This window comes from Pseudorca crassidens, chromosome 6 (assembly GCF_039906515.1).
Source record: "Pseudorca crassidens isolate mPseCra1 chromosome 6, mPseCra1.hap1, whole genome shotgun sequence".
Taxonomy (NCBI): domain Eukaryota; kingdom Metazoa; phylum Chordata; class Mammalia; order Artiodactyla; family Delphinidae; genus Pseudorca; species Pseudorca crassidens.
This window is the reverse complement of record NC_090301.1, coordinates 32,700,673-32,724,073: the sequence shown is the minus strand read 5'-3', so window position 1 is coordinate 32,724,073 and position 23,401 is coordinate 32,700,673. Positions and strand designations below refer to the sequence as shown.

At 35.6% G+C, this 23,401-nt stretch overlaps 2 protein-coding genes across 4 annotated transcripts in view; one reads left to right on the top strand and one right to left on the bottom strand.

Moving 5' to 3' along the window:
* Window positions 1–23,401, top strand: part of NBEAL1 (neurobeachin like 1) — a 176,273-nt gene that overhangs the window by 3,859 nt on the left and 149,013 nt on the right. For all 3 annotated transcript variants that reach the window (XM_067740941.1, XM_067740938.1, XM_067740939.1), the window contains exons 3-4: window positions 16,395–16,486; window positions 21,333–21,494. In XM_067740941.1, coding sequence (XP_067597042.1) covers window positions 16,395–16,486; window positions 21,333–21,494 — 254 coding nt within the window. The remainder of the gene's footprint in view (window positions 1–16,394; window positions 16,487–21,332; window positions 21,495–23,401) is intronic.
* LOC137225801 (translation machinery-associated protein 7-like) lies at window positions 3,836–4,040 on the bottom strand. Its single transcript, XM_067739864.1, has one exon. The coding sequence runs from the start codon at window positions 4,037–4,039 to the stop codon at window positions 3,851–3,853; it is 189 nt and encodes a 62-aa protein (XP_067595965.1). The 5' UTR covers window position 4,040; the 3' UTR covers window positions 3,836–3,850.

Genomic DNA, 23,401 nt, shown 5'->3' with positions numbered 1-23,401 from the left:
TTATTTTGCTGCTGTTTGGTTGACACAATATTTAAACAAAACATACATGTTGTATTTTGCTGAAAATTTGTCTGTTAAGTCTTTTAATCTATGGGTTCCTCCTCACCACACTTTTTATCCCTTCTATTTATTTGTTGAAGAAACCAGATTTTGACATGAGAATTTCCTCAGTCTGGGTTTTGCTGGTTGAATTCTCTTGATTTTAATTGTTACTTCTATTGGTGTCTGCAAACTGGCAGATCTAGAGACTTGATTGATTCACATCCTGCTTGGCAGCTGGAGGCTAGAATAATTAATGAGTGTCTTGGCCATCAGTGACTTTTGCCTGTATGCATTAATTATGTCATTAGGAGTTTGCAAAACTGTGATATTCAGATTTTATCATTTCTTTATTTATGAGTAGAACATATATAGAGAAATGTCCCCTCATCAGTTATTTGATGACAGTTCCTTAAAGGGAAGGCAGGCAAAATAAACTTTGATTCTTTTTTTTAATGTTGAGCCTTCTTTTTAATTTATTTATTTTTTATTTTTGGCTGTGTTGGGTCTTCGTTTCTGTGCGAGGGCTTTCTCTAGTTGTGGCAAGCAGGGGCCACTCTTCATCACGGTGCGCGGGCCTCTCACTATCGCGGCCTCTCTTGTTGCGGAGCACAGGCTCCAGACGCGCAGGCTCAGTAGTTGTGGCTCACGGGCCTAGTTGCTCTGCGGCCTGTGGGATCTTCCCAGACCAGGGCTCGAACCTGTGTCCCCTGCATTAGCAGGCAAATTCTCAACCACTGCGCCACAGGGGAAGCCCTAAACTTTGATTCTTTCTGTTTGTTTCCAGAATAATGACTTGATTGCTAGCATCCTCCAAAGGTGACCAGTTATTTTTCTTGAGTATCAAGTTCATCCTTAATGATTAAAATTTAAACATTGTCTATTATTGTGCTGCCCTGTTTGGTATGCTATTCATATCAAACACTGTATACATACCTGATTAAAGAAGACGACTTTGAAGATTTATGAAGATCTGTTTCAGGGCAATATGTATGGTTAAGACATCTTTTGTATTTGTTACAGTGCTAACCTCGGCACGTGTATTCCACAGTGTGTTAGCAATAGATGAATATTAAGGTGCCATCATAGAGTTCTATGTAAAATGATGTTTTAAAGGTTGCCATTGAGCATTATGAAAGTTCAGTAGGTATTTAAATAGGACTGTATCAGAAATAACCCTTAGATAATACTGTTGGGTCAAAGGAATACTAAGGAGATATAGAAATATGTCTTTTTCCCATTAGTCTGGGTTTAGTTGCAAGCTTAAATACTAGTGATTAAAGTTTTTAAAGTAGAATTAAAATAAATTCCTGGTTTCAGAGTTTACCAGATGGGTCCCCATATATTAAATGCAATATTTCAAAAGAATTTGGGTAAAAAACTTTGCAGTTTTTTTAACCAAAGTTTTCAGGTTTAACTTTTCACTTTCTAGGAATAGGATTTAATTGCATTGTTAAGAACATGCATCTTCCTAGTAGGTTATTTATTAATCTCATGTAGTTGTTATTACATAATAGAGGCAGGATGATTTCTGATTACCCAGCATTCCTGCTCTATACAGGGTCTTTCACTAATGTATTAGGCTACTAATTTAAGTTATGTAGTCTGAATTTTTCTTGCCTCCAAACAGTCATCCCCACCTAGGGTCAAGGATTTCATCAACAGTGCATTTCATATAGCTCTTATAAGTTAAACATTAACTTGGAAACAGGTTTAATTTTGTATCTGGATTTTAGTACAGTAGTTAACTACTTCTCATCTGAGCATACTTTTCTCAAGTGTAGAAGATAACTTTATTTTTTAATATCTAAAGATTTTAGTTTATATTGTCTGTGTTAGGCACCATGTAATTCCCTGTTTCTTTTGACATTATTTCTTAATGTGCTTGTGGTAAGAGAGATGGCACTGAAAACAGTTTTGGTTTCTACATTATCATACAACTTTTTGGAATTCATATGTTGAATAGAACAGATACGTACGTATCCCTGTCTCAAGTGCTCCCCTTAGATAGGCATAAGGATATATTTCTGTTCAACATTTAGCCTTTTGGTAGTGCTACAGTTGGTCACCGAAATATGCAGAAGAAACTGAGTCCTCAAATTCTTTGATAAGATTAATTCATTTTTGTTCTGTGTAATGGAAAGTATCAACTGCATTAACTCAGTAAAAAGATACAAAGTGAGTAAAAACATGACATTTTGAAATGTGGCAATGTGGGTTGAAATTCATGGTTCATTTTTGTCACTAGCTGTTTTTTTTTTGAGATTCAATTTATACTGGAAAATTTTGTGAAACTTCAGAATTAGAGCCAAGATTTAGTCCCAATTCTGTTTCTGATTTTAAGGACCCAAAGACAGGTTACCTAGTTTCTTTATGTTTCAGTTTTTTCATGTTTCAAATGGAAAAAATAATTATTTTGCGTATCTTTCAAAGTTGTTGAGAACAAAATGAATTGACTGTATTTAAATGCACTGTAAGGGTAAGCTAAGAAATATAAAAATGTAATCTTTATTAGCATGTAAAGAATATGTATATGAGCATGAGAGTATGTGTATCAAGATTACTTCTATTTTGTCTTTATATGGTATAATGATAGTGGGAAATACTCTCTTGTCTTTTTACCAGTAGTGATGAAGCTGTGCTCATGAACGTCTTAATTTTTATTTTATTTTTAAATTAATTAATTTTTGGCTGCGTTGGGTCTTTGTTGCTGCACACGGGCTTTCTCTAGTTGCAGTGAGTGGGGGCTACTCTTCGTTGAGGTGTGCAGGCTTCTCATTGCAGTGGTTTCTGTTGCAGAGCACGGGCTCTAGGTGCACAGGCTTCAGTAGTTGTGGCACGTGGGCTCAGTAGTTATGGCTTGTGGTCTCTAGAGCACAGGCTCAGTAGTTGTGGCGCACGGGCTTAGTTGTTCCACGGCATGTGGGATCTTCCTGGACCAGGGCTCAGACCTGTGTCTGCATTGGCAGGAGGATTCTTAACCACTGTGCCACCAGGGAAGTCCCCCCATCTTAATTTTTAATCTATTTATTTTTGCTTTAAAGCATAGCACTTAATTATCCCAGTAATGATTTGGGATTTTTTTTTTTTTACTCTAAACCAAGTTTGTTTTGGATCTTGGTGATGCTCCATTTCCTGCTGTTGCCCTTTGTCCTGCTAAATCTGGAATATGACTGAAATAGATAGTTTTGCAATGAGCTCAGAGTAAACTTCCTTTTCAGAATAAAAGTTTTGCTTCATAAGGAAAACAGAACTTATAGGTGTTTTATTCAGATAAAAAGGCATGTACCTCTTTTTATATATAGATTTGGAAAAAAACGGATGAATGAATATTCTTCTAATGAGGAAATTGTAATTTATTTATACAATTTTGGTTGTAATTGTAAGTGAAACTTTTGGCAAGGCGTACCAATATACATCAACCCTTATAATTTAGCCCTTTTTTTTTTCCTTCATTTCAAATGAGTTGGTTTAATTCCAGGTGGTACAGAATTCAGGATAGGACAGGGGCTTAAGGACACAGGATTGGCAGGATTCTGGGCTGGGTTTATGCGGATCTCATAGCTGAGGTAGAAATGGCTGAGAGGAACTAAAGACAAGATGAGCCACTGTATGGTTTTTTTTTTTTTTTTTACAAAAGTTTATTCTTAAATGTGCATTAGGTTCCAAGACAACACTTATTCTAGCTATGAGTAGCAACAGATGTTATGGCAGGGAATCCAGATGTTTAATCCAGATGTTTAAACAGGAATGGAATTAAGGATCATCATTGCTTCAGGCACAAGGAACAGCTTACTTTTTGCCAGATTTCTTAATTCCACCTGTGACCTTTCCCTACGGCCTTCGCTTTTAGCTCAAGTTTCTTGTGCTCTTCCTTCTGTTTCTGCTTGAATGCCTTATCTTCCTCATCCATATCCTTGGCTTGCTTCTTGGGCTGCTTCAGGTGCTTCTTCTTGCCACCTTCGCGGCCCGACATGGTGCCTGCTGCCCTTTCCCCCATCCCTGCCACCGCAACCCATTTTTAATAAGTCTCTGATATGTGCAAAGTGTAGATAGAAATAGCTCTCAATTTACTCTGGCTTAATAATGACTTTGTATATAAAGAAAGTAATGTTGTTTGACTCTAAGGCAAAACAAAACAAAATCATCAGCTTAGTAGTATTGGTTACCAATTACATGTTCATTTTAGGAAGTTAGATGTGAAAGAAAGCAAGAAATGAGTATTTTTTGTCAATAGATGTGAGATTTGCCCTTAGGAAAGGAATATTACTACCTTTGTGGTTTGACTTGAGGAGCTTATGCACTACTCTAAAAAGTTGTTAAGATGCATGACAATTTTTTTATTATTCTTTCCTTTTGAATATCAAAATTTAAATTTCCCTGGTAGAAGGTTGAATTGATAGCCCTTCAATGTGTAGGTGTGGAGGAAGAGGGAAAAGGAAGAGCCTAAAATAATTTTCAGGTTTTTTGGTTTTGCAGACTTGTACTAGGTCATCCCATTCACCAAGTTAGCTAGTGCAAGTTCACCAGGTTTTCAGGTAAACATGTGAGTTTGCAGTGCCTGGGGGATATCTAGGTAGAGAAACACCCCACGAAATGGAGTTCAGAAGGCCGTCTGTGCTGGAAATAAAGATTTGAGAGTTGTCATACTGGCAATTATTGAAGAGTTACATGAGAGTAAGAAGGGAAGAGGTTCAAAAGTCAGGGAGTCCTGAAGAATATTATCTTTTAAGAGGAGGATAGAGGAAGAAGAGTCAGGAGTTTGAATGGGAGGAGAGCCAGGAGTGAGTGGTTGCCTCAGAAAGTAGAGGGATGTCAAATTCAACATAGCTTTGAAGAAAAGCATTATGGAGTGTGTATTGGATTCCAGTTAAGAGATTAATTGGTGGCTTTAGCAAAGTAGTTCTAAAAAGAGTGGGGAAAAAAGATGTTAAAAATACAAGCCCCCATTTTATTTTTAAATTGAATTCAGCAGACTTAAAATCACTGACAAACTGCTATTAAAGTTTTAAAATGTTTACTCTTGATTTTTGTGCTTATCTGGCCAAGGACCTTTCAAACTTATTCTTAACTATATCTAATGAATATCAGCATTTTCTTTTAATTTATGTCTTGTGACTTAGATTTAAACTGGTAAAATTATTCTCTTGTTGAACCAAAGCATTAACTGATCCATGCATTTCACACAAAAGTCATTCAAGCATTTCAAAACAGTTTGTCTCTAAAAAAACCCCAGTGGTTTTGTTTGATGCCTTTAATTTAACTACTACATGATCTTTCCTGACAATAAACTTTAGAATAGTAGGAAAGATATATACTATTGCAATTTATGGTGTCATTGTGAGGTGGGTTTATACTTTTTTACTGAATAATTTTGACTTATGATTTTTGTCAAAATGTAACATTTAACTAAGTTTTAAAATATAAAATTTCATTTTGTAATGAATGAACCTCATTTGAAGCATGACAATATATAGACTTTCTAATTTAGATTTATGCTCTAAGAAAAAGTAGTAAAGATGTTTTACTTTTATAACAAGCTTTAAAAAATTTTAAATTTAAGGTATACAAGTTAACTGTAGAAAATTTAGAAAATACAGATATGCAAAAGAAAGTAAAAATTTCATTATTCAGAGATTTTTAGTTAAAGTACTTTTATGCATGTGATTGAAAAATCTGTGTAAATTAGTTACATTTACTACTACAAATCATTAGGATATCAAATTTGAAAAACTTCCATCTGATACGAAACTTGAATATTGTTTTAAACGTATAAGTCCCATTTAAAAAGTGTCAATGTTATATTTAATTAATGCATACATAGTGATATGCTTTTCCTTTCTAAGGAATTTATTTTAGTCCAATTTAGCTAGTTTTTATTGGGTGCCTACTGTATGTACATGTTACTTACTGTCATTTTATCCCTTGAATTTAATATTTTTCCTCTTTTAAAAAATTTGGTCATTTAAAAAAAATTAATAAACTATATTTTTAGAGAAGTTTTAGGTTCACAGCAAAATTGAACAGAAAGTACAGGAGGTTCCTGTGTACCCCCTGTCCCCATATATGCACAACCTTCCCAATTATTGACATCCTGCACCGCAGTGCTACATGATCACTTGACTGACTTCCCAAAAACACTTGAAGCAGAAATTTCTTTACCTGTTAACTATGTGTGAAACTCCAAGATGAACACAAAAAGCAACAGGACATATTACACCTAACATTCCAATACTCTAGATGTTGGTCTTTTCAAGCCTTGCTAATTTTAACTGAGAATTCTCTACACTCTATTGATCAAATGTAGAACTTCATTAAAATAGTTATCTGAATGAATAGTTACTTAAAATTTAAGAAATATCTAAAGTAAAAAAATCTTTGTCATTAGGGGTTGGTGTATTCTAAGTCTATTTTTATGCACAGGCCTCTATTAGAATATTGCTTCTTTTCTTTATGTTAAAATGGTTTCCAAATCTTTCCTGGATGTGACTGGTTTTTATCAGAATTTCCATCAAAATTTTATAACTTTCATCTGGTTAATTGACTGTGAGTTCATCTGAGGTCATGCTTTTCCAACTAGAGTCAGTTTCCCACTTAGATTGTGGAATGTGGGACCTAAGGGAGGATGAATGAAGTCATCAACGATTGCTTAGTTGAAGAGGTAGCATTTGATTGAGGTTTTAAAGAATTAATAGTTTAATAGTCACAGAGGGTGTTCCAGACACATATAAGGCATGAACAAAAGTACAAAGGAAAAACAATCTTAGTATAGATTTTCATCATTAATGTCAAATTATACCCTGCTGCTCTGTTTTCATGCCTGTCTGTGTACACAATAACTTCATTTTACTGATTAATTTAGTATAATATTTTGAAGACATTTTGAACAGCAGGTAATCTCAACATGTTGGAGTACCAGCTGTGCACATAAATCTAGCAAAAGGACATCACCATGAACACCTGTTACCAGGTTTGCACAGGCAGTGACAAATATAACAGCAGCCTTTCTGACAGCAATTATAAGATGCATTTTGATTTCAAAGATCCCAAAATGTAAAAAATTATATGTCTTAGAAACAGAGAAATATGGTATAAAAAGCAGTTGTAAAAAAGGATGTCTAGAAATAGGAAAGAAATCCCAATAATGATATTTAAAAACCAATAAATTGGATACGAGTTTAGATAGCTGAAGAGAATTAGAGAGTTGGAAGGGAGGTCATAAGAATTCTTTTAGAATATATCCTAGGAAGTCAAAGAGTTGGAAAATATGGAAGGTTCTGAAGGATAGTATGAAAACATTTAACACATATTTAATTGGACTCTGTAAAGGAGAGTAAAGAAAGCATGAAACAAATGATAATATTTGAAGAGATTGCAGGTGAGAGCTTTCCAGGATTGATGAAAGTCTAGTAAAACTCAAGGAGAAAAAATAAAACAAATTCCATACCAAGATTCATCATAGTGAAACCACAGTGGTTTTGCAGAAAACCAAAGGGAAAGAGAAAATTCTGAAAAGCTGCCAGAGGAAAAAAAGATTATCTTCAAAGGGATTACACATTAATAGCTGATTTTTCAGTAATAATGATGGAAGGGAAAGAATAATGGATTGATATCTTTAAAGAAAATACTAATGTAGAATTTCCAACCAAGTGACATTTTTTCAAAGAGGAAAGTGAAATAAAGTCATTTTCAGCAAAACAACAGTTCATCAGGAAAATATAACAGTTTTAAATTTGTGTGTAACTCATAACCTAGTCTCTGAAGCAAGCATTGACAGAACTACAGAGAAATGAACATATGACAATCATGGCAGTTTTTAAATTCAATTTATCATATTTTAGTATTTTTTTTCTCAGTAATTGGTAGAATGAACAGACCAAAGAAAAAAATCAGTAAAGATACAGAAGATTTAATCAATAGGATCGACAAATTTAAAAAGGGATTTATGTAGAACAACACCCATACATTCCTTTCAAGCACACATATTTACAAAAATGATGATATGACAGACCTTAAAGCGAGTTTCAACAAATTTCAGATGATTGAAATAGAGTATGTTTTCTGACACGAATGTAGTTAAGGAAGAAATGTTGCTAAGGAAGAAATAGCCAAAAAAAAGTCATGAACTACACTTGAAAACAAACCTTTGATTAAAGAACAAGTAATGAAGGAAAATTAGAATTTCGGGGAGGTGGAACTGAATGATAAAAGTAAGCATTTTAGAGCTTCTAAATGGGGGGTGCCTATAGCATTACTTAGGAAAATCTATGGCTATAAATGTGTTAGAGAAAGAGGCTAAAAATAAATGAACTAGTCATTTGTGGTAGCCAGCCTTTAAGATCCCTACCTCCTGGTATTCACACCCTTTTATAGTCCTCTCCTACATTGTGTCAGGGTTTGTCTGTGAGCAGTAGAATTTGGCAAAACTGATGGTATGTCATTTCCGAAATTAGAAAAGACACTGTTGTTTCCATCTCAGTTACTCTTTTTTTCCTTGGATCATTCGCTCTGGGGGAAGCAAGCTGCTATGTTGTGTGCAGCCCTATGGAGAAGCCCATGTTGCGGACAACTGAAACCTTGCCAACCACCACGTGAGTGAAGTTGAAAGTTCCTTCAGCCCAGTTAAGCTTTGCTATGACTGCAGCCCTAGTTTCCGTCTTCATTACAGGTTTGTGAGAAATGCTGAGCCACAGCCACCCACCTAAACTGTTTTTGAATTCTTGGCCCTGAAAAACTGAGATGATATTTGTTGTTCAAGCTCCTAAATTTAATTTGTTATGTAGGAATATATTATTAATATATCATCCATTTCAAGAAGACAAGGAAAGAACAGAATAGGCCCAAAGTAGAGTGAAGGAAATTGTGAGGGCTTTTTTTCTTTGATGTGAAAATTCTGAAATTTATTATTTTTCAGTTGTTGAAGGAAGTGTACATAAGAAGGTTGACATGTATCACGGAATGTTTAATTTTAATAAAAATTATTCATCATTTAACAGCTTGGGATGAATGACATAAATACAATCTGTATCTGGATATAATTTTAATTAAGAATCTGGAAGTGAGTTTGAAAATAAATTAATAGCTCTTCCTTCTGCAAATCTTTCTAGTAGTCATGGTGGTATAAGGAAATTATAAGGTTTATTACAGAAATTACTCATAATAAAATATTGGATCTAGGAAAAGATAATAGGTAGCTTCTAACATCATGTAAGAGATAACTAGAAATTTATCTTTTGAAGGACATGTATAACACCACCTATGTTGTGTTTTTTTGGGGAAAAAAAAAATCTCTAAATCTGACAGTCTATAGATCTACTACTTCGCAGGAAATACAGAGGACTGAGGAACATGTTAAATGACATAAAGATGTGCAGTCAGCAAAATCCCTAATGCGAGAAATACTAAATGACAAATGGCCCAGTGTCTTCAACAAATAAATTAGGGCAAAGAAAAAAAAAAAAAAAGAAATGTAATAGAAACCTACAGGTTTAAAAAGACTTTAAAGATATACCAACAGTTTGCAATTTATGGACTTTATTTGGGTCCTGATCTTATCGGTTAAAAAAGGCATTTGTGGGACTTCCCTTGGTGGTCCAGCGGTTAAGACTTTGCCTTTCAATGCAGGGGGTGCGGGTTCAATCCCTGGTTGGGGAGCTAAGATCCCACATGCCTCGAGGCCAAAAAACCAAAACATAAAACAGAAGCAATATTGTAACAAATTCAATAAAGACTTTAAAAATGGTCTACATCAAAAAAAAGAGAAAAATCTAAAAAAGGCTTTTGTGAGCAAGTCAGGAAAATTTGAACATCAACTGATATTAAAGAACTGCTAATTTTTTTAGATATGATAATGTCATATTTTAAAAGATACCTTTTATGGATATACATTGAAATATTTGTGGATGAAATATGATATCTGGGTTTGCTTAAAAGTAACATTAGAGGATGGGGCTATAGGTGAAAGAAGATTGGTTATGCATGATTTGAAAGTTGTTGAAACTGAGTCATACCATTCTCTCCACCTTTTTTGTATGTTTGTGATTTCATTTAATAAAATGCTTTTGGAAAGAGCAGAAATTAATAATAAACATAATAGAAAGGATCAACCAAATAAAAAGTTGGTTCTTTGATAAAATTAATGAAATTGAGTCAGGAAGATAAGGTTTGTGGTTGTATGAGTTTCAGAAATTTCATATTATATTCACCCCTTCCAATGGCGTTCATAAGGCATAGTTCATCTTTTTAAAATTTATTTATTTACTTATTTGGTTGCGCTGGGCCTTAGTTGCGGCTCGTGGGCTCCTTAGTTGCGGCAGGTGGGCTCCTTAGTTGTGGCATGCGAACTCTTAGTTGCTGCAGTTCCCTGACCAGGGAATGGAACCCAGGCCCCCTGCATTGGGAGTGTGGAGTCTTAACCAGTGCGCCACCAGGGAAGTCCCGCATATGTCATCTTAAAGATAATGTATTGTTAAAAGTCTTGTTTAATTTTGCTTAACTAGTGCTTCTCTAACTTGATTAAACATAGCCATCTTTGCTTTTTCTTTTTTTTTAAACTTTTCAAATTGTATCTGTTCTCATCGAAACCGACAGTATTGTTAAGTACTTGCTTAGGAAATGGTGACTTCTCCAGTCTTATAATTCTATGCACCTGTCCCACTGCTTCCTGTTCTTTCCATGGTGGGACAATACCAAATATTGTACATCCTTTGAGCATATCTTGCTATTTTCTATCTGTCTGGAATTCCCCTCTCCCCTCCTCTCTCCTTGAGAATATCAGTTTATGATTTGTGAAAACTTTTGAGTATTTTTATTACTCAGTTACCTCCAACCTTGACAGATTCAGTAGCTCCCTCTGTATTGTTTTGATACTTTTCACAACTGTTCTACCTCTCATGATGTTTTGCACATATTTGTTTATGCTCTTCTTTCCTACTGAAAAAAGAGCACTTTGAGGACAAGATTATGGTTTTTTTAAATCGAGGAATAATTGATATAAGATTATGTTTTGTCTTCATGTCCATAGAGTCTAGCACTGTCCCTGGTTGGTACATGGTTGGCATGTACTTATTAAATGTTTTTTGAAGCAGCTGAGTTCTATTAGAAAACCTTGAGGGCTGGCCTAGTATTCCTGTGGGAGGAATTTATCTTCTTTTGCTAGGACATTAAAAATATGTTATGAATATAACTGACTGAAATGAACTTTTAAAATGCAACTCATATGTAAGTTGCAAGTTGTCCAACATATGGTTGAAATATATGTATGTATCTAAAAGTTTATAAAACTTGAAAGAATACTACAGCCCAAATATCATTGTGTGGAGGAAGTAAGGTGTTTCCCCCATTCTTACCTGTAACCCTAGCCCATAAGAACTAGGTGAAATTGTATGGGTCCCTTAATTCTGTTACCCACTAAAGCCTCCCAATGGAGGAGTGGATGTTATAAGAAGGTAAAAGCCTCCTGTGCTTTAATGTAATTTAAATAATCACATTCGGCTAGTGGTCACTGCACTGGACAGCACATCTAAGTGTTTAGACTTCATCCTCTGGTAATGGGGGGACGTTGAAAGTATTTGGACAGGAGAGAAAAGATGATTAGATTCAAATTTAACAAACCCCATTAGTAACTGTGTGTAGGTGAGAGAAACTGAAGCTACAGAGACCTGTAGGGAGCTACATAACAGTCCAAATGAAGGACTGTCTTAACGGCAGATGATTGGATGAATATTTGAGTACAAGATCAATAAAGTTGATTTTAATTATTTTATAATTGCTTATTTTATTGAGCATTTGCTAAATGTCAGGTATTGCTGAGTGCCTTACATGTATTATCTCATTCAGTGCTTTCAACAGCCCTATGAGGGGAAGTATTACCTTCATTTTATGGATCAGGAACAGATCAGAGAGATGAAGTAACTTCCCCAAAGTTACACTGAGAGCAAATGCAGAGATTTGAAAGGAAAAGAATACAGTTAAAATCATGTGGCACAGGGGATCATGAAATATTTAAATGTGTATGTGTAGCATAGGACATTCCTGTTTTGTGAGTGAGCCGTTATTTAGGCACATAATAGGTTATAAAAATAGCATTAGGGACTTCCCTGGTGGTGCAGTGGTTAAGAATCCGCCTGCCAATGCAGGGGACACGGGTTCAATCTCTGGTCCAGGAAGATCCCACATGCCGTGGAGCAACTAAGCCTGTGCGCCACAACTACTGAGCCTGTGCTCTAGATCCTGCGAGCCACAACTGCTGAGCCCGTGTGCCACAACTACTGAAGCCCGTGTGCCTAGAGCCTGTGCTCCATAACAAGAGAAGCCACTGCAGTGAGAAGCCTGTGCACCACAATGAAGAGTAGCCCCCGCTCGCCACAACTAGAGAAAGACCATGCGCAGCAACGAAAACCCAATGCAGCCATAAGTAAATAAGTAAATAAATAAATAAATTTAAAAATAAATTAATAACTTTAAAAAAAGTAACATTATACTTAGCATATACTATGTGCCCTTGACTAGGTTATTTAATTTTCACAACCCTGTAAAGAAAGCTACTATCATTATCTTCATTTTTATAGAAGAAACTGTTGTGCAAACATAGGGTGACTTGTTCAAGAAAGTGACAGAGCAGGGGTTAGAATCCATGTAATCTGGCCTCAGTGCTCCTGTAGTACTTAATACATTTGTGTGTTGTGTTAATAAATATCATACAAATGGAGAGATAGACCCTACTGTGGTGTTTCATTGTATCCAGCTCTCTTAACCATGAAAGTGGCTAAGCTTGAGATTTAATTAATATTGTTTCTGGGTGTGTGGACATTTTTCCTTTTATGGCCTTTGGCAGTAAAGTATAGATCTTCTTAAGGGTTTTCTCAGGCTGTGTGGAATGTGGCTGTTTTATGTGTTAAGTTGTTTATGGCCTTGAGTTTACTGATCCTTAGTTCCTCTTTTCCTCTTTTTGTCCACTAAGCTCCATTTTATTCCTGCTCACAGTTCAAAGACAGTGTAGTGTAGTGTAGTAGAAAGAGCACAGTTGGATTCATATATCTTTGCATTTTAATCCCAGCACTATTGATGACTAGCTGTATGACTATGGATAAGTTATATATCCTTAGAACATTGCTTTTCTAACCTGTAAAATGGGGAAAATGAAACCTCTAGATGGTTGTAAGGAGTAAATGGGATGATGTACACTTTTTAAATACCTGCTATAATACTTTGCACATTGCAGAATCTCAAAAAAAAATGTAACTGCTTCACTTCTTACTAAATAAAACATTTCCAGCTTTAAGTACCATTTCTTTCTTTATAGTTAGTTGCTCAACTTCGTAGGAGAACTCTGTACTTACCAAACTCTGAATTACCAAACACTTGGTAACTCTGACTTTCAGACTTTGAACTAGATATGGTAGAATTTCTAAATAAACTATGAGGAGGAATACATTAATTCTTTATGGCATTATAAACTGTTTTGTGCTGAACTTTTACAGAGTTTATTAAAACTCTGCTCTATTAAAAAGGAACCATGATAAGGAAAACTCCGGCTACCTGTATTTCTGGAGTCTTATCCTGATGAATGTATGAATGAATGAAGTGCTGGTTGGAAATGAAAAAAGCAATTAATGAAATCCTTGAGAAAATTTCTCACAAGAGGTAGTTCTTTTTCTGAAATATTTCTGTCTTCTCAGTGATGATGTGGATTATAACAATTTATGATCTGATTTTGGAACAGTATATTAATAGAAAAAATAAATACACAAAAGGTTAGCAGTCTGCATATTCTGGGAACATTCTGTTAGGAATTCTGATTTGTGTGTAATGCTTTTATTTTAGGGAAATAAATTATTTGAGTTCCCTTTATCCAAGAGCAGTACCTAACCAGTGATATTTAATGAGTAAGTAAGACTCCTGATATCATGTTGAAATTGACTGGAGTAAAAAAGTGTTAACGAGGTGAAGGAAACAACTTTGAGCATCATTGGCTCTGGACGCGCAGGCTCAGCGGCCATGGCTCACGGGCCCAGCCGCTCCGCGGCATGTGGGATCCTCCCGGACCGGGGCACGAACCTGTGTCCCCTGCATCGGCAGGCGGACTCTCCACCACTGCGCCACCAGGGAAGCCCTGAGCATCTTTTTTAATGATGTAATTTATATTTAAAAAGACATTTCTGAGGAATCATGGTTTTTTTCAAATCATCTTTGAGATGTAACTTACAGACCTTAAAATGCACAGATTTTTGGGCTTCCCTGGTGGCGCAGTGGTTGAGAATGTGCCTGCTAATGCAGGGGACATGGGTTCGAGCCCTGGTCTGGGAGGATCCCACATGCCGTGGAGCAAGTAGGCCCGTGAGCCACAACTACTGAGCCTGCGCGTCTGGAGCCTGTGCTCCGCAACGAGAGGCCGCGATAGTGAGAGGCCCGCGCACCGCGATGAAGAGTGCCCCCCGCTTGCCACAACTAGAGAAAGCCTTCGCACAGAAATGAAGACCCAACACAGCAAAAGTAATTAATTAATAAACTCCTACCCCCAACATCTTCTAAAAAAAAATGCACAGATTTTAAGTGTCAAATTTGATGAGTTTTGATACAAGCAAACATTTGTGTCACTACTACCTAATAAAACAAATGGAAAATTTCTATTACCTAGGAAAGTTTTCTTTGTGCCCCTTTGTAGTCAGTCCTCTGAAAGACAATCAGTGATCTAATTTTTGTCACCATAGCCTGCTCTAGAACTTTGTATAAGTGAAATCACACAGTGTATATGCTTAATGCCTGGCGTCTTTTGCTCAACATGTTTTTGAAATTTCTGTTCATTGTCGTATCAACAGTTCATTCATTGTTATTGCAGAATAGCATTCCATTGTGTGAATATACCACAATTCATCAGTTAACCTTGTTGATAGAATTTTGGTTTGTTTCCAGTTTGGGGCTATTAAAAATAAATCTTCTATGAACGTTTTTTTGTACAACTTGTTTTTGTGGATATATGTTTTCACTTCTCTTAAGAGGAATGACTGGGCCATGTGGTATATTTATGTTTAAAAGAAACTGCCAAACTGTTTTCCAAGTGATTATACCATTTTATACTCCCACCAGAAATGTGAGTTCCAGTTACTCCACATCTTTACCAACACTTGGTATGGAAAGTCTTAAATTTTAGCCATTCTAGTGGGTGTGTAATGGTATTCCATTTCATTTTAATTTGTATTTCCCTCGATAACTAATAATGTTGAGAATGCTTTTGCATGCTACTTGCCCATTTGTGTATCTTCTTTTGTGAAATGTCTGAACCTTTTGCTCATTTTTAAATTGAGTTGTCCTATTTACATTGATTCATAGGAGTTCTTTATATATTCTTGGTACAAGTCCTTTGTCAGATATATGTACTGAGAATATTTTCAGCTGGCATATGGCTTGCCTTTTCATTTTCTTAATGGTGTCTTCTGATGAATCAAAGTTTTAAATTTTGGTTAAGACAAATTATTATTTTTTTCTTTTTTTGCTTTGTGATTTTTGTGTCCTAGCTAAGAAATCTTTGTCTACCCCAAGGTTGCAAAGGTATTCTGTATTTTCTTTTAGAAGATTTTTTTAGTTTTTATGTTTAGGTTAATGATCCATCTCCCATTTTATCTTATTTCTGCATTTTATATTTTTCATTAATTCATTGGGCACCTGGTCAATGCCAGGAGCTGTTTTAGGCACTTGGTGTCCATTAGTAAAAAGAAATCACTTGTGGTGGGCCCTTAGATAGGCCTTGAAATTGTGAAGCCTACAGTCTAGGGGAAATGACAGATAATAAATTAATAAATAAATAAATTATACAGTATGTTAGAAGGTGAGAAAGCACCATGAGGTGGGGCAACAGAATAGGGTAGAAGGTAAAGGTTAGTGAGAAGGTTTAAGAAAGGGTGGTAAAATTTGGCCTCATTGAGAATAAGCCATTTAAAGAATGACTTGAAGATGTAGGAATTAGCCATCAGCTATCTGATGGAAGAGTGTCCTGGGTAGAGAAAACAGCCATTGCAAAGGCCTGAGATGGGAGCATGTCTGGTATGTCCCAGTAACAGCCAGGAAGCCAGTATAGTACAGGGTGACAGTGGATAAGGCCACAGAGATAGGGGAGGGCAAATTGTTTAGAATCTTATAGGACATTTTCCAGATTGTAGCTCCTTGTGTGAGTGCCATGGGTTCACTATACTTAATATACATTTTAAAACAACACATATGTCTTCTGTATATCATTTAGAGATTTCATATTATTGTTTCTTTAGATTTATCAATTCATATCTGCTCAATAGGAGTAAAAGCATTTTTTAAAAAAATTCCTGAAAGATGTACTTAATATTAAAATGGTTTTATTTCAGAAAGATCCAGATTACCTGAAGCTGTGGTTGGACAATTTTGTTTCTAACTATGAACAATTCTTAGATGTTGACTTTGAAAAGCTGCCTACCAGGTATGTTGAAACACTTAATTTCCTACCCTTGGGTGAGTTTGTTAATTTTTGGTACAAAAACTTCATTGATGACATTACAAGGATGGCAGTTATGTAACACACATAACCCTGCTTTCACGGCAGACATTTCTGATTGATCACAGCAGTCTTTCTTGCTGATACTAGACGTGACTTCTAGAAGCCTCTTCTTTACTTTGTTCAGCCACTGGCAACTGGGTGTCCTGCAATTCATTTCAATTCTGACACTACCTGGAGTTAGCGCCAGATCCCATGAGTTAAAGGCAAAGTCCTCCACAAGACTGCCCTCACTTCAGACATCGTTAGCAAGTCTTGGGAGCCACCGACATTTCTGATCAACAGGCTGTAAATTTAGGGGTTGACATGACTCCCTCAGGTTCAATAATTTGTTAGATTAACTCACAGAACTCACTGATAGTCCTATACTTATGATTACAGTATTATTATAAAGGATACATGTAGGACAGGGCCTGGGAGGGTCTTGGATGCAGGGCTTCCATGCTCTCTCCCTTTGGAGTCAGGGCATGTTGCTCTCCCTGAACATCAGTGCATTCAAAGAAGGAAGCTCTTTGAGCTCTGGGTGTCAGAGTTTTGTTGGGTCTTATTACTTCATTGACCATGTGATTGAACTCAGTCTCCAGCTCCTCTCCCCTCCCAGAAAGTTGGGGGGGGGTGAGTTATTCAGACGTGGCCAACCCCTTTTTTGAAACTATCTAAGGGTCCACCATGCATCACTTTATTCATTTGCATAAAATTTCTTTATTATATGACAGGCATTCTATTGTAGTTGAAACTTATTATACTTCTTTTCCTAGCTTTAGAGAAGGGCCTTAGAAAACATCTTGGAGGAGGTTAAGTTTTCAGATTTTTAAAAACTAGGTTTGAAAATCATAAAATGAGGGAAAAATAAACATCTTGGAAGAGGTTAAGTTTTAGGATTTTTTAAAACTAGGTTTGAAAATCATGAGGGAAAAATTAGCATCTTATGGAAATGTATAAGTGAAATTACAAATATTTTCTCCCATTCCTCTGCCTACATCTGTTTCTGCAATCTCACTGTTCCCAGGCCCACTTCCCAGATAAAGTTCATATTGTATCTCAAGTCATCTTGTGGACCTAGGTAAGAGAGGTTAGGTTTGCTGTGGTTAAAAGCTGGAGAAATGAGGACATACTTTTAGCCGCAAAAGCAACTCCATTTATAGAGATGTGTTGAGAGAAGAGGAGAGAAATGGGTGGTGGTTGAGGATGAAAAAGTATCTGGTGAATTAAAAATCTTCAAGGACGAAAATATTTGCAGTTTGGGGGTGGAGGTAAGCAGTGAGAGTTTAGACACAGGTGAGTTGAACCTGGAGAATCACATGGGAGCCAGATCATGAAGTGCCACAAATGCATTACTAATGGACTTTGACTTTTTGTTATGGAAGATACAAGGCTCTACTAAAGAATTTTCTGCATAAGAGTATCATGGGACTTCCCTGGTGGCACAGTGGTTACAAATCCGCCTGCCAATGCAGGGGACACGGGTTTGAGCCCTGGTCTGGGAAGATCCCACATGCTGCGGAGCAACTAAGCCTGTGTGCCACAACTACTGAGCCTGTGCTCTAGAGCTCGCGAGCCACAACTGCTGAGCCCACATGCCACAACTACTGAAGTCCACGTGCCTAGAGCATGTGCTCTGCAACAAGAGAAGCCACCGCAATGAGAAGCCCGTGCACTGCAACCAAGAGTAGCCCCCGCTTGCCGCAACTAGAGAAAGGCTGAGCGCAGCAGCGAAGACCCAACATAGCCAAAAATAAATAAATAAAATAAATTATAAAAAAAAAAAAGAGTATCATGATCAAGTTTGTTTTTTAAAAGTCACTTTGGTGGCATTATGGAGGTTGGATTGGAAAGGGTTGAGACTGAAGGCAAGAAGCCCAGTTAAGGGGTAATTGTAATAATTCAGAGAAAAAAATCATTAGCGCTTTGGACCAAGGCAATGAACTTAAGAAACAATATGGTTATGCTCAGAAAGCACAAGTACTGTATTTATAAATACAGTTTCAGAGTTCTTCCCCATTAGATTATTTGTAACAGGTTTATAAAGGTTGAAAATCAGTACTAAATCTTGAACTCAAAATAAGATTATGTATTATTGATTTCTACTCATAAAAGAATATTCTTGTAGTTTATACTTAGGAGTGCTTTTATTTTAAAAATTTATAGCTCATTTTAAATCATGAGCCTAAGGATCTTATGGAGTCAGAATTTTGGCCTTTGAATGCTTGGGGTTTTGTAAGATGCACTTGTTATCATCCATACATTATAAATGTCTCCTTCCTTGGGAGGTCATTTTTAAAAACACTATGTAGACTTATATTGCCACTATATTTAAAGTAAGATGAAGAATCTCAAGAGTGTTTTTTTACTTGTGATTTAGTTGGTTTATTTAAAATTATATTTCATATCTTTGTCTTTCAAACTGAACCATGAATTTAGATTTTGCTTGTAGTAAACTTTCAATTTTTCAAGTGAATATTATATGTAAGATCTGTAAAACTAGTCTAGTCACCTTAAAGATAAGAAACTCACAGATAATCCTCATTTAAAGTATACTGACTTTATAGAATTTCCAAGTTAGAGAATTCATAATAGAAGGCAAGGATTGCTTTTACCAGATTATAAGGCCTTGAAATTTAAGCTGGACTTTTTCCTACATTAGAGAGAACAATTGGCAGCTGTTTACAATAGACATTGACTAGGCAAATTGAGGAGTGGAAAAGATTTCTGGAGTTTGGGATATTTCAGCAAAAGGAGCTTAGAATTTTGGACAATAAAGTCCTAGAGGTGGGAAAATTCTTCTAAATTCTTAAATCCTCATCACATTAGGAACAAGGCCAAAAATTCCAACTTTGTCTATATGCCATGTCCTAAGTAAACCCCAATTTTATAATGAGAGTCAGTTAAAAAAAAAAAGATTGCTCTTTTAGAAGTTAGTATTTTTTTCTGCCCAGTTAAATCAAAACGTGTGTAAATAGAAAATGGGACAATTAAGGACAAAAGGAACTACTCCTTTAAATAACTAAAATGGAATATTGGGAAATCTAATGTCTTCTTGCTTGTTGATTTAACATTTTTGGAAAAGTGCGGAGGAATAGTTTCACTTCATCTTGAAAATCAGTTATATTTAAATGTTTGTTTATTATTTTGAAGTTAACTCTGGTTTTTCTAATCACCTCTTTTTAGCTCTCCAAAAAAAAATTAAATATAAAAATGAGTGTTTCTGATACCATCTATAAATAAGAGAGAATGAAAGAATCCAAAGCTGCAAGTGAAATGATGCCCAGACTAAAATGAAACATGTATTTTTAGAACATGATTATATAGTATTAGGCAACCTTGGTAGTATGCTTTGTGACTTGTGTTTATTTTATAAAATGCTTTATTAATTTATGTTGTAGGGTGGTTCAGGAAGAGGCTAATAATATTTACATATGTGTTTATGTGACTACTGCTAAGATGCTTCAAATTTCTTTGTTTACAGTGAATGCCTTTTACTCAATGTAAACATAGTACTAATACTTCATGTTAAGCATTATCTGAAGAAAAGACTATTGTAAAGTATAATTGCCATTTAATCATGGAACTCTTCACAGTGCTTCTTTGCTATTTGAGCATTTTTCTTAACAGAGATAGGGAAATAATACAGTGGCTTATGAAAAGATTCTGAGGCTTTAGAGATAGTATATTTAAAATGCATTACATATTTAGAGTTCTTTACATACTTTTTTTTTTTTTTTTTTGCGGTACGCGGGCCTCTCACTGTCGTGGCCTCTCCCGTTGTAGAGCACAGGCTCCGGACGTGCAGGCTCAGCGGCCATGGCTCACGGGCCCAGCCGCTCCGCGGCATGTGGGATCCTCCCAGACCGGGGCACGAACCCATGTCCCCTGCATTGGCAGGCAGACTCTCAACCACTGCGCCACCAGGGAAGCCCTCTTTACATACTTTAAAGCTGAAAATGCACATTGACTTTCTGGTTTCAGAGCCCAGTGAAATAGGGTGGATATCTGATATTACAGTTTTATAGATTAGGGAACTTCAGAGATTAAATGAAGTGCTTCATGTTACAGAGGTGGAACTTAGTATGCAGGCTTCTGACTTTGAATCTAGGGGGTTTTAATGTGAGAGGCACATGCAAGGAGCCAGTTACATCTGGTATTGGCTTTTGCCCATAAAGAACCATATTGTCTTCTTACACAGAAACCACCTGTCACAAAATATTGATGTATTGCTTTAAAAGAGTCTTCTACTGATGCTCATGCTTGGGGTTCTACATTCACCTCTATCTTTCTCCTTTCATTTTGCTAGTTTTCTTCTCTCCCTCTTCTGATCAGATGGCTTAGGGACCCTGTAGGTAGGTGAATATTGTTTATTTAGTAAAGCAGTTAACAGATATTAAACTAGTTAGAGGTACTTCATTTTTATTTGCTAGTTACCGTTTCTTTTAGAAATGGTATAGACACATTGTATTTCTAAATAGTAGAAGGTGAAGTAATCTTATATTTTAAATATTTTCTTTAACAATAGCACAATTGAAAATACTAAATAGCCTTTTTTTCTCTCTCTTCTCAGTAAGACTCCTCTGAAGTAAGACTAACCACTCTGCTCTAATAATCTTCTAAAATGTCACTCTCCATTTGGTGGTACTATGCAGAGAGGAAGGCACAGAATATCTGGACTAAAAGAGCTTCTTTAGGATTTGAGCTGAAAATGTAGTTACTTTAAAGTGCCACAGATTTTCGTCCTGTATTTAAACACCCTTCTTATTTTGTTCCCCTTATATTGTAGGGTAGATGATGTGCCTCCAGGAATATCTCTGCTTCCTGATAATATTCTGCAGGTTCTGAGGACCCAGCTTCTGCAGTGTGTTCAGAAAATGGCAGATGGGTTAGAGGAAGAACAACAAGCCTTGTCAATTTTGCTTATCAAGTTCTTCATTGTTCTTTGCAGGTATCTGGTACAAATAAACTAGTTATCTGTTTCAAATAATTATTAGCAAACTAATAATGCATTTATTAGTTATTAATGATGTTTGTTGTTCATATGGAGCTTTTAGGGATGAGTACAGCTTTTGCAATAGGCTTGTGGTTTGTTATTATATTGGAAAGCCTTTTACTATATCTACTTAGAGAGATTCAGCCAGGATAAAAAATAATTGCTTTAGAGTAAAGACAATGACAGGAGTTTTTACTTAAGAATTTATTGCACTGGTATTTTCTATATGGTCCTCACCAATAAACATGTACGTATACATTTTTATACTGTGCGTTATCATTTGTGAAATGTATTTTTCTAGTCTTTCATTTTATAATTTTACCAAAGAAAGTATAATTATTCCATAGCTTATATTTCCAGATTTATAGATGATTACGTCTGTGGTACTTAAATTTTGGTGTGCATAAATGTCAACTGGGAAGCTTAATAGAAATACAGAGTTTGAGCCTTATGTATGGAAGTTCTGATCCAAAAGAGCTCAGGCATTTTGAATTTTCACACATTCCATTAATCTGCATATAAGAATTTGAGAACCGTTGGGTTAGGGGCATCACATGCCTCTTAAAATCTGTCTTCTTTTCTTGTTCTTAGAGGAAAAGCTTTCAGTCTTTTACCATTTAGTATGATATTTGCTGTGAAATTTTTATATATAGGTTTTATTATGTTGAGGTAGTTTCTTTCTGTTCCTAGTTTGCTGAGTGTTGTTATCAGGAATGGTTGCTGAATTTTGTCAAATGCTTTTCTGCATTAATTGAGATGATCATCTGGGTTTTTTTCCCCTTTATTCTGTTAATATGGCATATTACATTGATCAGCTTTCATATGTTTAACCATCCTTGCATTACAGGAATAAATCCCACTTAGTCATAGTGTGTAATACTTTTAATATACTGTTGAATTCTCTTTGCTAGTATTTTGTTGAAGATCTTTGCATTAATGTTCATAAGGGATGTTGGCTTGTAGTTTTCATGTAGTCTCTTGTTTGGCTTTGGGATCAGGGTAATACTGGCCTCATAAAATGAGTCAGAAAGTGTTCCTTCCTTTTCAGTTTTTTAGAAAAATTTGAGAAGGATTGGCATTAGTTCTTCTTTAAATGTTTTGTAGACTTCATGAGTGAAAACATCAGGTCCAGGACTGCTTTTTTGGGAGAGTTTTGATTACTGATTCAGTTTCCTTACTAGTTGTAGGTCTATTCAGCTTATTTATTTCATCATGGTTTAATCTTGGCAGATTTTGTGTTTCTAGGAATTTGTCCATTTCATCTATGTTATTCAATTTGTTGTTGTACAGTTGTTCATAGTACTCTCTTAATAATCCTCTGTATTTCTGTAGTATCAGTAGTAATATCCACACTTCATTTTTGATGTTAGTAATCTGATTCGTCTCTCTTTTTCTTAGTCTATCTAGCTAAAGGTTTGTCAATTTTGTTGATGTCTCCAAGGAACTAATTTTTGTTTTCATTGATTTTCTCTATTTTTAAAAATTTATTTTAATCTCTGCTCTGATCTTTATCATTTCCTTCTTTCTGCTAACTTTGGATTTAGTTTGTTCATCTTTGTCTGATTCCTTAAGTTGTAATATTAGGTAGTTGGTTTCTTGTTCTTTTTTTTTAGTGTAAGCACTTACACCTATAAAATTCTCCCTTTGCACCACTTTCATTGCCTCCCATAAGTTTTGGTAAGTAATGTTTTCCTTTTCATTCATCTTAAGTATTTTCTAATTTCCCTTGTGGGTTTCTTCTTTGATCCATTGATTATTTTAAAGTATTTTTGTTAATTTACACAGTTTTGTGAATTTTTCAGTTCTCTTTATGTTACTGATTTTTAACTTCATCCTGCTGCGGTTAGAGAAGATACTTTGTA

Bases quoted from the DNA above. Each gene is read 5' to 3' on its own strand.
- LOC137225801 (XM_067739864.1), bottom strand. From the start codon at position 4,039: ATGGGGGAAAGGGCAGCAGGCACCATGTCGGGCCGCGAAGGTGGCAAG.